This window comes from Centruroides vittatus, unplaced genomic scaffold (assembly GCF_030686945.1).
Source record: "Centruroides vittatus isolate TY-2023 unplaced genomic scaffold, ASM3068694v2 contig_926, whole genome shotgun sequence".
NCBI lineage: Eukaryota > Metazoa > Arthropoda > Arachnida > Scorpiones > Buthidae > Centruroides > Centruroides vittatus.
The window spans coordinates 313,860-330,270 of record NW_027122612.1 but is presented as its reverse complement, the minus strand read 5'-3'; the positions used below and the strand labels follow the sequence as shown (position 1 = coordinate 330,270).

The 16,411-nt window shown below is 24.6% G+C and overlaps 1 protein-coding gene across 1 annotated transcript in view; it reads right to left on the bottom strand.

The window, feature by feature from the left end:
- LOC136984636 (metalloprotease TIKI1-like) overlaps nt 1–16,411 on the bottom strand; it is a 52,778-nt gene that overhangs the window by 6,703 nt on the left and 29,664 nt on the right. Inside the window, exon 4 of the mRNA XM_067281703.1 lies at nt 6,168–6,489. Coding sequence (XP_067137804.1) covers nt 6,168–6,489 — 322 coding nt within the window. The remainder of the gene's footprint in view (nt 1–6,167; nt 6,490–16,411) is intronic.

The following is a 16,411-nucleotide window of genomic DNA, read 5'->3' as shown; positions in this document are numbered from 1 at the left end:
AGAAATTTGAAAATTATCATTTTATTTTAATTGAAAATATAGAAATCATTAATTAATTGAAATGTTTTAAATCCTCAATGACTATTAATGCTTTATAATTGTACAAAGATAATTAACATATTATATCTTATCTTGTACTGATTATAATTATAATTTTTCACAACATAACGATTATTGCTTGTTAATTAAATTCCAAATGATAATTTAATTTGAATTATCTTCACAAATCAATAATTTATTTAATATTTTTTAAACTTTTGAAATATTATATTAAATTCTTAAATAAATTATAAAGTACAATTCACTTTTGTATAGTTCTTTAGCTAAAAGGTATTAATCTATTCGTAAATTAAAGTTCACTCATGAACAATTCCCTTGTGCATCATTCGTAGGCAGATTAGATACTACACATATAAGTTATTTCTCAATTAACCGAAAGAGAATATGGTGGACAGAGTCAATCTAGTTTTAATGGTGCACCATCGAGTACATCAACCAAATACTTTACTGTTTAGATAGTAAATTAGCATGTATATTACCAACAAGGCGATTGTAATCGCTATCTTCGAGAGACAAGTCATCTTTTCACAAATGTTTCAACTTCAAAGCTTAAAATTAATTTTAAAATTGAGTGAAAACTTCCTTTCGTATTCTGTTATAATATTTTGCTTTTGTTTATATAACACTAATTAAAGAACGAAGCCAGAAGACCCTTAAAAAAAGACCTATCCAATCAAGGATAAAATTGCCTGTTCTTCTTTAAACGTTGTTTTATTTTAATAATTTATTAATTTAAATCATATAAAGTACTGTTATATAAATAAAATATATATTTATTATACCGGAAATAACCGAAAAAATATATCAAAGATGGCCCTGATATAACATTCTTAATTAATTCTCTCTTTGATACTATAAATATATTGATCATGTATAGTGTAATCATTTTTCTTTAGTATCATTAATTACTTTTATCAAAAGGAAAGGGAAGCCAACCGAGTGAGTAATTGTATACGAAGATTTTACTGGAAGATCGATCTTTTAAAAACAATTTATATATAGACTACATATATAAATAAAAAACTTTCACATCAAAAATTCGTTCCAACAATCAAAACAAACGATGTGTTTTCTTTAAGCCAACACAAACGACAAACATTTTAACAGGTGGTACTTTATCTGTATTTTGTAACATGTCAACACTTCTCCTCTCTCGTATTTCAGTGGGTGTAAAAGAGGCGTTTTCACCACACGACCTTCTTCATTTGAAAAATTGCCTTTTCCTCTACATTATAGATTACAAAGTAAGTGCAGTTCCTTGAACTGAAACTGTTTTCTCTATCTACTTTACAGGGGAAAAAATCGAAAGGGGAATTATTAAATGAAAATCTTTTGAGATTCAATTACATTTTCCAATTACACATCAACTTTTGCTTTCTTTATTTTGTTTTTATCCACAATGTTTGTTGGATATTTGTTTTTATCTAAGTGCAGCTTACGTCAATCCCAATGATCGACACAGAAAGCCATTACAGAAGAAAGAAAGGAGTTAAAGACATAATCTGGACGTAAGCAAGGAGAAGAAAAAAAAAGAAAGAAAAAAAGGTAGAAGTGAAGAAATGTCACAGGTAACGAGATGAGACAGTCGACCAAACCTTAATTGACCGAAATTCTGATTGATTGATTTGCACGTTGTTTTCATATTCGTCACTCACTCACATTTTATAAGAATATTTCGGTATTAACTAAATTTAAATATTTATAAATCCGAAATAAAATATGTATTTATTCAAAGTATCTATAATATTTAGTTATTTTTTCTTTTAAGTTTAAAATATTTTTCTATAAAGAAAATACATTAAACTCTTTCCTTCTTCTCTTCAATTCTCTTTCTTCTCCCTCTCTTAAAAGCAAATCAAAATTTGAGAAAAAATGTAAATATTTACTTTTCCAAAATTATTATTTTAAAATATTTTTAAGTGTAGATTTTTATATAAATAAAGCGATAAAAAATTTTTAAAAATTTATAAATTAATTAATAGCTTCAATATAAAGTTTTATATAATGTAATGAAACAAACATTATAAAAAAAAATCGTTGAATTTGCTATTCCTTTTTTTCTTTCCTCTTTTCTTTTGCAAACTAAATGTTATCCCAATCACGTTTTTACGATTTTCCATCTAAAGCATCTCCGCTCTAGGCTAAGGGAAAGGGAAAGTAGAGATTTAATAGACAGCCAACGAAGATATATGACGAAAATTCCCTTCTGGTCCCTTCTGGTGGCAGAACTTTCCCAAATGCTACGTGATTTACAGAGAACATCCTGGATACAGAAATATAATATTATAAATGACTGCAAAACACTCTTAAAACGTAAAAACTTCACCCTTATACAAGAGTGATGAAGTGAAAGGAAGATACACACAATTATTTTTATTGGTAACTTTCAGTAAAATTTTCGTGATGAGGATAGAACATTATAAAAAGAATTATATATATATTTAATCTGTTTTAAAGAAGCTCTAAGATTTTTAAACATGATTTGACGATTTAGAGAGGAATTCTCTTGAGAAATAAAACTTTAATCCCTTTTCTACAAAACTAGCAAATCTATAATCTGTAAACTTGCGAAAGAAAACGGAGTGAAATTCCTGATAATGCAGTTTCAACAATTCATTAAAGTCTTCCAAATCTTTCATTTTTTGAGTAAAGTAAACACAAAATAAACACACACACACAAGAAAAAAAATTCTAGAGAATATCAAAGGAATTCGAACCGAGAACCTCTAAGAATCAGTACCCCCCTAAGTAATGTTTCGTTCCCAAGAGGTAATGGATTTCCAAAGGGACAAAATAAAAAAATAAATAAGAATTCTCAATGATTTTTTCTGAACATTTCAACTGTTTCCTCTAGAAAATGTTACAAAATCCTTATTGAGGCAAAATGTACAGAAATTTTTCGAGATCGAATATATATAAAAAATGATTTCCAGTTTATCAAGTCGAAGAAACTGTTTTGAAAATTTAAACACTTTTCGCTTCCATGAAAGTTTATATATTCAATTGAATTATACAAGCGATTAATTCCTTTAAAAGATCTCCAATTGCTTTAAATAAATAAATTTGATGAAAATGTTAAATATTTAAAAAAAATTAAAGTAATTCTCAACGTTAGAAATCAACTATTTTTATTAAGTTTCCAGTTAATCTTTGTTTTGAAAAGCGACTTAGAACAAATAAATCTCTGTAATTTTTATAAAATTATTTTTAAATTTCCATTTACACTAATTAATTACAAGATTTAAAAATTACAAATATTGGATTTTTAAACCGATTAAATTATTTTTACGACTATTTTTTTTTAAATTACATTTAAGTAATATTAATTATATTTTTGTTTTAGTTTTCATTTTTAATATATTCTTTGTTATATAAATCCGACATTTCCCATTTTTTATGTAATTATAAAGAACACACGTTTCATAAATTAATTAAAGAACTTGCTCCGAACTTTTCATTATCATCAGAATTAATCTCCAATGATTAAATAAATAAAAAACAAAGAATTTTAGGAAAATAATTAAAATTACAGTTACTGCATAAGCCGTTTCGGAATTCAATAATGATACAACAATTAATAAATAATTCTTATTAAATCGAAAGATCTTATCAAATATATATATATATATATTTTTTAAAAAAAGATTATAATAATACATTTTGTTTGTTAATAAATTAAATATTTTATAAATAAATTACAATGTTTAATTGCTATGTAACCAAATGTAGAGACCCTAAAGGCCTATTAAATTAAAAGTTGGTTTGTTTAACTCGATTAAAGTAAAGTGTTTAAGTCAAACAAGATCTGTTCACTTTCTGATGATATGAGAAGAACAAACATGTTAATTCAATCAATTGCTGCAACTAGAAAGTATTCCGTCAATAGTAAACCCCCTGTTTATCTATTAAATAGCCACTTTTTCCATTTTAATGAAGCTTATATACCGTTAGATACGAACGAAATGCGTTGTTAGTCTCCCCTCTACGGAATTTACTTCGAAATTTTCGATAATTTCCTTTTATAAATCGTATAAATTAACTGTTAACTTGAATAATATGCAAAGGAAATTATTGTAAATTAGTTAGTTCTAGATGTAGTTTTCTTTTAGATTTTACGGGAGAACGTTCCTCGATTTAATTTCAAACTAAAAATGACTTTCGTAAAAAGAATCTTCGGTTTTAATTAAATATAATTTACTTTTAAGAAAGTTTATTTGATGTTATACATTAAAAAATCGTCGGTTTTCTGTGTAAATAAACAGAAAAGAAGGAGTCTTAATGTCTTGTTTACAAAAAACAAAACGGAGTAGTTTATATTAAATATTATTTTTAATATAAATTGGCTGTGTTAGCTTTCATTTGTACAATAATTAAATAAGTAGGAAGCGTCGTAGTATATTTTTTACATAACTAAATTATACGTCCTTCAAGAGTATGAACCGCACATACGATTTTCAAATTAGCGTGTATATAAAACTAATAGAAATTAAAATAAATTGCAAATTCAGACTGAAATGTATATATATATATATATATATATATATATATATATATATATATATATTTAATGTTTACTTTCATATTTAATAATTTGGCTTGAAAATTTTAACTTTTTAAAAGTCAATTTTAAAAAAATCCGCAGTGTGAAATATAACTATAAATTATAACTAAGCACACAAGTAAAAAAATAGAAAGAAAAATAAATCTTGTTAACGCCTCTGCTTCTACTTTAAAATCTTTGCAGTAAATTAACAACTTTAAGAAACAATTTTCGATCACACGCTCCATAAAACAGAAAAAAAGCTGAAAAAAATAATAATAAAAAAAGAGCAAGTACAAGTTGGGGAGAAGAAGAAGAAGAAGAACCATCAGAGAATGTAGAAAAAGGTAATGATAAAGGTACAATATATGGAAAAATCTGACTGATTAAAGATGATATGCTAGCATTAGAGATGTCCATTAGAGACATCCCAGTGATAGATAAAATATATGTTAAATCTGCAACCGTTCCAACAAATCGTGCAGCATATCGGATAGCATTGTTTGAACTGAATCACGTTTCTGATCCATTAACTTGATGGCCGCATTTCGTAATCTATATGCTAAGATGGAGTCAAACCGAGTGGATTTGCTTATATAATAGATTGTAGCCCCCTGTAAAAGGGAAAAGGGATTTTCCCCTCACGGTTTTCAAATCCAATAATGGCTAATAACACACGCTCTATTAATCATGTTTACTTTCGTCGCGAGTAAAGTGGAAATGAAATCACGAATCTCGAAAAATTAGTAGAAAATTCAAAAAAAAAATTTTTTTTTTTTTGTTTTTTTAATGTTTGAATTTCTGACACGTCATATTTTACATTTTATTTATATATTTGCATTGCAGTAATAAATATTGATTTAGGGGAAGCGAATGATGTATGGTGTATCAAATTAAAAATCAAACATTTTTATGAGTGGATATGTGTATTTTTTATTTTATTTTATTTTTCTTGAAATTTTATTCCCTTAACACATTATTTTTATGATTTTTATATTTTCGTTTCAAATTTGATTTTTATTACTAGGTACAGAGTTAAATGTAAACTACTTTTTATTATCTTTTTTTATAATCCTGAAAATTTATCTTCTGTATTCGGTAATTACATTTATATATATTATATTTATTAAAAAAATTTTTTCGGTAATTAATTTATTTCTTTTTATTATAATATTTATTATCTCGATTGTTGGATTAAATTAATTAAACTTTATTATTATTATTATTATTATTTCCGAAATTTATAAAATTAGAATGATAAAAGGGTACTTAAAAATAATATATACCATTTTTATAACTTTATATCCTCATAAAATTGTATTTCTTTTTAAAAAACTAAAAAGCAATATAAATGAATTTTAAAGCAATACAATAAAAAATTAAACAGTTTAAATAATATTATATTCATTTTAAACTAAATTTTGAGTCGTATAATATTAGATTTTACAATTTTACCTTCGTAAGAAAGGTTAAAAGTACTTTTTTTTTATAGAAAATAATACATGTTCGACACTAAGCCATAATAAATTACTGTTTTATATATATATATATAACAGTAAATAGTTACCTGCACCAAATGCGAAGAAAAAGGTTTCGTTGGGATGAGCCAAAAGAAGTTGAATGACCCGATCGCCTATCCTCTTGTTTCGCTTGAAGATGAGCTCCTCCCGGAAATAATGGTCGATGTCACGTGCAACATCCTTATCCTCGGATTTCATGGAGCTGTTGGTCAGTTTGGGCAACTGCGTCGTGTCTTGACTGAAAATTACCGAATTTAAGTCTCCACAATTGTAGTGCAGGATCAGATCATCTGTTGTTTGAGAAATGTTGACGTCACTCATTCTTCCATTTTCGTGTCTCTGTAACGTCTGATTAAGAGCAAATAGCACCTGTTGGAAAACAAAAATGTAATTAAATTTTAGCAAAACTTTCCAAACTTTTCCTTTAATTTAATCAATTTTCTTAAATATAAAGTTTGATTTAAAAATATTTAAAATTTAAGTGTTTTATAAAAATTTATAAAGCTATCATGTCGTGTCCTGTTTTATTTTATTTATTTATTTATTTATTTCATATTCTCCATATCTGTCATATGGGTATTTTTTCCCTTTTCTCCTATTGATTTTTTTGTAAAGTTATTTCATCTCCTACTTGACCCCAATTTTGTTTTATATTTTTGTCCCTGCTTACATTGACTTTAATATTTATTATATTTAATGTAAGAACAGATCAAAACACATAAACAAGGATCCTTCACCATTTACAAAAACATATCTATTTAATAAAAGATTATATTGAATGCCAATTTCGTCTTACATTGAAAATTCAATAAACAAATAAATATTATTAGAAATAAATTAAAATTATTCACATAAATTCTGAATATTCAATAATTACTTTACCTATTTATTAAGTCACAAATATTAATAAATTTTTAAATAAATTATCACTTTTTTTTAATATTTTGCAATATTTATCGCAAAATATACTACTAAATATATTTATAAATGTATTTTGTAATATATTTTTATAAGTAATATTACAAAAACTAAGACAACTCAAGTGAATTCAAGTAAATATATTCAAGGAATTTGCTTAAATTATGTTTACAAAATTAAAAAAATTCTATTATATGTAATGAAATTTTAGACTTTTAATAATATTATTCATACATAAAAATAAAATTAATCACGATAAAGTTTATCTCATTTAAATACAGTACTTGTAACTTTATGGTACAGGAAGTGTAATATGATACACGTGTATCATATGATGTTACAGAAATATTTTAAATTATTTTTTTTCTAATTAAAAATATGTCTTTTATAGGTTTATTTTTATAAAATATATATACTTTTTAAATGAAAAATTTAGTAAAAATTAATTGATTTATTTATTTTTTAATCTAAAATTGTAGAACCAGCGTTACTACTGTGTTAAATTAAATACAGAAATAATTGAATATGAATGAATAAATATAAAATAAACTGTAATATATGAAAGAGGTGAAGAATTGAAGATTAATAAATCCAAATTTAAAAATATATTTCTTTCTTTATTAAAAAAATATCATAAAATATGATTTATTTAACATATAAATATTAAATTTCTTTAAAAGTTCACCTGAAATTTTATAAAGTTTATCATTAAAAAAAAAAGTTTAAATAATTCGATAATTTAATAAGATTAATTTATTAAACAGTATTTACTTTAATTAGTATAAAAATTCTATGTTAATTAAATAAAATATTTCATTAATTTTTTATATATTAGTTTAAATTCTCTTAATTTATCATCTCTTACAATACTACGAGTAATTAAAAATTAAATATAAAAAATTCACTGTCTCTTTAATTATTTTTTAATATAATTATTTAATTAGATTTCCGAAAATTAAATTCATAATTTGAGAAAATATATATATATTTACTCAAAAGATATTCCGAAATATTTTATGGTTACATATTTAATTTAATTTTACAAACAACTCAATACCTTATGGGCTATTATTGCAAATTGAATTTTATCATAAATGACTTACATATTGTCTAATCAAAAATTCCAAATGGCAACAAAAGAAAGTAGAATTGTTTGAAAAATAAAATTAATAATAAAGAGGGGGGTGGAAAATATAGTTGGCAAGTTAAAAAATGCAAATATATTACATCAAATTTTGCTTACAAATTTTCAACATAAATTTATTCAATGATCTATCTGCTTTAATATTTGCAATTCCGCATTTCTAGTTTCTTTTTCTTTTACTTTTCACATCTAGTCTTTAATTTACGAGTTCGATTCGATGGCGCAGATGTTCTCGATAGTCTCTTTAACATAAATTGTACATCCGAACTTATACCCCAATGAGTAGGAATTTCTTCTTGTACACGAGGGATTTTTTCCCTCCTTTAAAAAAAAAATAAATAAATAAGTCGATCACCTATCAAAATCGCGATTATTAGACAAATTATAAACTATTTAATGATTACTGAACCGTTGCCAAAATCTAATGATTGGATAACTTCCAAAATTTTACATGGCTAACAATGAATCAACTCTCTTTATGAAATTTTTACTATATTAAAAATTAAATTTTCATTGTTATAAAACAATGAAAAATTTAATTTTTAAAATATCTCTAGTTCATAATTTATTGTTTACTATTGTCTCAACTGAGTCATTTCATATTCACTATTGTAATAATGCAAAACAAGACTAGACGAAGAAAAGGAATAGAATAAAGTTATTTTCTTTAATATTTTATGCCATCCGGATAAAAGCAAACGGCTAAGAGTCAGTAAAGTAGGACAGGCTTAAGCATAAATAACTTTTTTCAGTCAATAGGGCCACGTAAATCATTGGGTAAGAGTGCAAAAGTGGCAGAAGCAGTGTTGCTAACAAAATAACTAATAAATTATTCTTCAGTGCAGATCAGAAATCATCTTAGTGGCAATAATGATGATAATTTTAGAATGGAATAAATTAAATTTCAAATTTTAACATTTAAAACTGTTTTAATACATTAACTGTCTAGTGTAACAATAAAAATATTAATAATTTGAAGAGATAAAATAAGCTAAAAACCATTTTTAAGTGGAAAATATAAGATTTTTAAAGCTAATTTTTGTAATTTTCTTTCCTTTTTATATTTTTCATCGTCCAATTGTGACAAAATAGCTTATGCTTTACATTGAAATGTTTGTTATTAAAAAGGAAAAAAAAACTCTACTTGAATTTGAAAAATAATGATAAGATATTGAACCAACGAATATTTTGAATGCCTCTGATTAAAATATCAGATAAAATGTATATCATTAGATTCTTCTCGAGATCCGAAGTAGACATCTTACAAAATTTTTCAAGAATATTTTAATATCTCAAGCAAGAGAAGCCAATATTTAAAGTCAAATAGAAGTTTTATGAATTTGGAAATCCTACGTAAAAAAAAAAAATCTACTTTTATATCTTAAAAATTTGCATCTCGTCAGATAGCACTATAAAATTTTATACTGAACGATTTAGTTTCAACATTTTTTTGAGTAAAGAGCCATTATATGTGAAGACATTTTGTTTGTTGAGCAAATTATATTTTTCATGTATTCACTATATATTTATGTATTTATATAAATCTATATATACAGTAGATCAAAGTTCATGTTATATTTAAATAAGTTTTTTTTAAATATAAAAATAAGGTTTAAACTATAAGTATAAAAGTACAGTACATTTTTATATATTAAAATTCATATTTTCTTCTTACATTCTAGCAAATTTCAAGATAAGATTTAATAAATAAATATAAGAGTATCATCAGCTTAATATAACTAAAAGAGAATTGCATATTTAGATGAATGTGATAAAGATTTTCGTGTGGAAAAATCTATAAATGTTACCAGAGTGAAAGAAACATTACAATAGATTTAGAAACCGTAATGAAGATTGTAACAATCCTAAACATTAAAATGTACAAGTGAAATCGGTCATTAAAACGAAGTGCTAATAAAAGTAAAGGAAGTTTGAATGTTTTCTCACCATTAACCAAGAAATAAAAAAAAAGAAACTAAAATCCCCACGGAAAGAAAATTAACACTTCCTGCACTTATACTTAATCAGATATATTCGCAAGTTAATAGCATTTGGTGTAGAAAATGGAATGTTGTCTCAACAGAAGACGGAATGGAGGAGAAAAAAAAATAAGGAAGAGATATCCGGAATGAACGTCTCAGTGACAGATACTATAAGTTTCATTAGGTAATGTAGTCTAAAGGAAATTGTGAAAAGAAGGAAGTAGAAAATGGTTCCCTGGTGTACTGTTACAAAGGAAAAAGTCATTAAGAAAGCAAAGCTTAGTTTTGATTTCCGTATTTGAATGGCGATTTTAGTAAAAGTATTTCCTTTTCAAAGTAATTCTATGACATTTTCAAATTTCTAGATTTCGAAAAAATATTCAAAGTTCATCAAGTTCATTCAATACATTTTCTATTTATTCTGGAAATGAAAGTTTTCTATTTATATTGATTTACATTTATTACAATAGATACGTATGATGAAGTTTGAAATGGATATTAAAATAAACTTTTCAATTAATTTTAATTATATACCATTAAAACGAAACTTCGTTTATCGAAAAGTATTATATCAATGGAAGGAATTTTTAAACCCAATCGGTATTTAGAGGCCATAATATTTTATTAGTTCAAGCATTCAGGAAAATTTCGTTTAGGTTTTGCTATTAGAATTTTTTTCGATTTTCGTGGCTATAATTCATGCTATGCTTGACAACTTGGTGTGGATTATAGCCACGCGATCGAAGAGAAACGTAACCCACTACACTCTCCCTCATCACAAATATGACAAGTTGAGAAAGTAGATTATCGTTACAAATTATTATAGTTAAACATTAAATACAGCACCGATGCCAAATTTACTCGTAGATTTATACGTTGTGTCTTCTTCAATCCAAAAACGTTCCGTCTTAATTAAGCTACTACAAAAAAAAGAATCTAAGTTATGACTTATATAATGTTAAATTTCTCATTTTAGATGTGCATTTTCTGAAATTATTCCTGTAAAAAAACAAACAACACCTAATTAAACTTTCATTTCGTACGTTTATAAATGTCAAAATGGCAATTAAATAATTTTCTTTAAAGTCAAATAATTGTTAATAAAAAAAATATGTATATATCATAACGAGCAATTTCCGTAATTAAGAATCGCAGTTACAACTTAAAATTTATTAAAGAAATAAAAATAATAATAATAATAATAATAATAATGTTCTTTAAGAAACTAATCAACATAAAAAATCGCTTAAATAATTAAATGAATTTTTTTTTTCTTTTTTTGTTTTTGTGTAAATAAAAATAAATCTAGAAAATTACGCATAAACGTTAATGAATATCTTTTATTTTTTATTCGAAGAAATCAATTAAATTTTCACTGCAGCTTATCTTTACGGTTAAAATTATAAATGAGGAAATATTTTATCTTTATAAGTTTACTTAATAATAAAAAAAAACAAAATTTCGTGAAATATATCATCCGCTATTTAAATGGAAATTGTTAGATAAATTACCTTTTTTTTAAAAGAAAAATTAACAAATGTTCCTTTTATGAAAATTACGAATAAATTAATAAATAGGCTCCACGCACTTTACCATTATCTAAGTTTCATGATGCAAGAGTTATACGAGTATTTATTTCATTTTTTAAAAAAGACCAATGTAAATTTGTAGATAAATGTGTTATATTTCTCAAGAAAATTATATAAAGGCAAATTAATATATATATATATATATATATATGTGTGTGTGTGTGTGTGTGTGTGTAATTTATTAAATTCTTTGGAAGAAATTACAGACGAAGAAATAAGCAGAAAATGTGTCATTTGTTATGTTAGATATCCGGCTTTAAAGATTTTAAATTAAATGATAATTTAAATTTCTTAACAATGATTATTTTAAGAAATAGAAATTGATAAAATGGACCTTCGTTTGTCTATTAATTATCAATAAAACGTCGTGTTAATATTTTCTAAAATTAATTTCCGAACGTAGGTTTTGGTTTCGAGTATTTTATTTGATAATTCTGCGCAAAATTTGATACGTGGTTACACAATATTAATGAGTACTTGTATTTTTTCTTATTCAATGCTTAAAAGATCAAAGAAGCGTTGGTTAATTCTGTTTTTCATTCTTGGTATTATTAGATATTAAAAATTCTTCCCGTGGTATCTTATATAAAAACAGCATAAAAATACCCTTAAAGCGAATATTTATCTACAATCTAATTATAAAAAAATATCTGTATTAATTTCTTAAACATATTGATGCATGAATTCTGACTTTTCAACCTATTATTATTCTGGATACATGGTTGAGGCATACGGGTAAAGAGAGATAGTACACAGATTTTCGACAGATAATTATAGAAATTATTCAGTTAATATGATTAAAAAGCAATTGTATAAAATGTACAATTATTTTTATACTTGACTGAATGCTTTTATTTATTGATTTTCTATCACATGTTTATAAATTCTCTGCCTCTTGTGGCAGAGCAAATCACTCTTTACACTTTAATCAAATATTTAAAAAATTTTTTTTAATTAAATTCTTGTGATTAACATTATCATAAAAGAAAAGAATTATCAGAATTAGCCCTTGATAATAATCAGACAAATTGTAACTGCTTAAAGAATGGCATCTTCATTTATATAAATTAATATCAAGCAATTAAAAAAAAATGGTAATAAAATGAAATCTTAAGCATCATTTTACTTAAAACTCTTATATAAATCAATTAACTTTGATATTAATACAGAATATGATATAAACGATGATATAAATAAAGCCGAAGATTTGATTTTTAAGTCCAGATGAGCATCTGCAAAAATCTCTGATGTTGATAATGATCTTCATTCAACTGCAGCTGCCACAAATTAGCAACTATTAAAAGAAAAGCCAACCTCAAAAACGCAAAAGGTTAAAGAAGAAAAGGAAGCCATTATTGAAGTAATTAAATTCCAAAAACTTGCTAAATATGCACAGATATTAATATTAGCTCATAATCTACAAATCGAATTTTTATTAATGACTTTTTTATAAATTTTTTAAAATTCACTTTAAACTTTCGCTTTTATTCGAATACATCGATTTTAATACAATTAAATTGGCGAATTTTATTAACTTTTACGTACATATATATATATATATATATTTAAACAGAATAAACTTCTAACTTAGCCTAATTTGTAAAATAAAATATGGTCGGAGCCTCTCAGAGATTGCTTGAGGCCCTGATCACTTAACTTTTTTGAGGGCCCAATACTATCCTTAGTATTATTGTATATTAAAAACACCCTCTGTGGTATCTTATATGAAGAATCTGCATAAATGGATGCTTAAATAAGCTTTAAAAATATAACAAAATTTGACAAAAAAAAAACACAAGAATGTACACAGGCACGGACATCCGCAGAAAATTTTCCAGGGCAAAGCGTGAATTTTGGGTTTTTTCAAAAGTAGATTGTAGAACATAGTATTCCATCAATACAAAAAGATAGACAGTGTGTCCCATAGTCGAGGGAGTAAGGTTAAATACGTTTCATATCTCAATCACTTTTACGATTATAATTTGTAAAGTTTTTTACTCGATTCCGAGAGGGGTAAGTGGCCCGTTTGCCCCCGTCTCTAGACGACCAGGTACGCAAGAAGTGCAACAACATTCATATTTTATAACGAATGTAATGTTTTTGAGGCCCCGTAATATGAAACCCAGGCCAAACTATTCTACGTGATAAAGAAGTCTGACAGTGGCTTTATTATAGAAGGGCCTTATAAATTTATATATTACAAAGCAAACTTGTAATTATGTACAAAAATTAATATTTAATTAAAACTTGGATTGTAAATCAATTTATAAATACAGTAATTTTTATTCTAGATAATATTACTTTAACAATTTTCAAAGTATTCTTAATATTTTTATAAAGATTAAAACTTTTAACTTCGAAATTATAACCTATTTCTTTCATTTAAACCGAATAAAAAATGTATAGCCTATGTCTAGAAAAGTAGAATCGTTTTCAGATTAATTTCTTTTTTTTTAAAGTTTGATGTTCGTCTAAAAGTAAAACAATTTATAAAAATTAAAGACAGCTTTGAAGATGCTTCTACAGCTTCTGAATGATAGAAAGAATCTGTTTTAAAAAAGAGAAGTTTAGAACATTTTCATTTCTTTTGTTTTTAGAGAAGAATCACAAGTTTTAAATATTATAAAAAGAAGAATTTAGAACTGAGAAATTTTAAAAATTCATTTAAGAAAAACAAATTTTCTTTTTCCTATTTAAAAATTTTCAAAAATTTCTTAAAATATTTTTTAATTATCTGTATTTTTATAACAAAAAAATAATTAATTTCCAAAAGGAAGAAAAAATTATTATACTTTAAAATTATTAATTTAACATCAAAAATAACTTAAATTTGACGAAGGTTTTTTTACGCTTCGGAATATTTTAATTTCGAATAGAGAAAAGTTTGTTTTATTTTATTTTTTTTTTAAATTTCTTTTAAAATATATTACAATTACATTATTGAAAATAAACTATAGATTATTTTGAGACTATTCCTATAAATTTATATACAATATAAAGAAAAATTTCTTAGGAAAATGGACAGAAATAATATTAAAAAACGAAATAAGAGACATCAAGAAGGTCGAATAGGGAATCATCTGTATATTTAACCAAATATTTGCAATAATTTTCTTATAAATTTACTGTTATTCGAAACTTTTATGATCTTTTCTTGAATGGAATTACGAAATTTATAACTTTTGTTGAATTATTCAGCATTATATATTTGCTTCTTTTTTTCTTCCTGCTAAAACTAAGACAATCACCAAATCGCTTTATATGATTTTATGTCCGTTTTTTACGATTTAATATTTTAAAATTGATTTTAAAAATAGTATCTGGATACCCTTTATATATATATATATATATATATTCGAATCTTACCGCTGAGGAACTTCAATTTGTTATTCTCTAAATAAAATCATTGGCTGTGAAAATATATAAAGTCTCCAATGCTAATACCTGAAGGTTCTACTTCTTCCAAAAAAAGGTTTAACCTTAAAAACCTCGCTTTGAGGATTAAAGGATCTTGCCCAGTTCGGGAAATCTCCCTGAAGTGTGATACCTTGAAGATCAATGTTTCCTTTAGTGGTATCCATCTCTAAAGAAAAACATTGGCTCTTTCAAGGATCATATTCTCATTCATCTTCAGAATCCAACTCATAAATAGTTGGAAACTGAAAACAAAAATTCTTACTCGTATTTTAAGAAATTCTTTTAAAATTAATCTAGGATATATTTAATACACGGGTTTCAAAAAATGTATAATAGAACAAAAAGTTATTTTTAAATATCGCGAAAGAAACCTGCAGATAAAATATTTAAAAAAATCTAGTGAAATCTGTTTCTCTGACAGAGAAATTTTGAAAATAATAGTAATAAATTCACATTTTTCAGTTAAAAAATGTAAAAGAAATTAGTTTTAGTATAAAATCTACTCCCAAATTTCTTTTCATTTGTATAAAATATTGCTGAATGCTCACTTTAAAGTGTAGATCAGCAAGAAAAGTCTTGAGGACAGTTTTCAAATAAAAAAAAAAAAAGGAAGGGGAATAATAAAATTGAACACGTTCGTAAACCATGAGAAGCCATTGAGGAAAGTAATTAAGTTGTTCGGTTTATTGTAAAAGTTTTTAAAATATAAATTTATTTTAAAACAGATAAAATATAAGCTCTTTCTTTAAAATATATATACAAAAAAAAAATTCTAATGAGAAGAGAGAGTTTTATACTGCTAGAGAGAAGAAAATAAAATAAAAATTTTACTACTTTCTTCAGATAATGGTTATACTTATCAATTTCTATAATGAAAACTTATAAAAGTAAAATGGAAATGTCATTAACATATCTATTTAAATTGTTTATATCATAAGAATTTAAATATAAATTTTATTTTTACACTTTATCTAACAACCATTTATTGTTTAAAGAATAGTTTGCGTGTTTTAGATAGCGAACAATTTGGTTTAAAACATCAGTTACTCAATTTATCTTCCTGATGTATCATTTTCTACTTCTTTTACTCTTATCTGTCTTCACTCGAAAAGATAAATGCTATCTAACAATTAATTGAGAAAATAAAAGTTAATGTTAAAGTATACCCTAACTTTACTTTACTTTATTCGAATAAAAGAATAAATTAATTTATTTATAAAAGAATATATATGTAGAGTTAA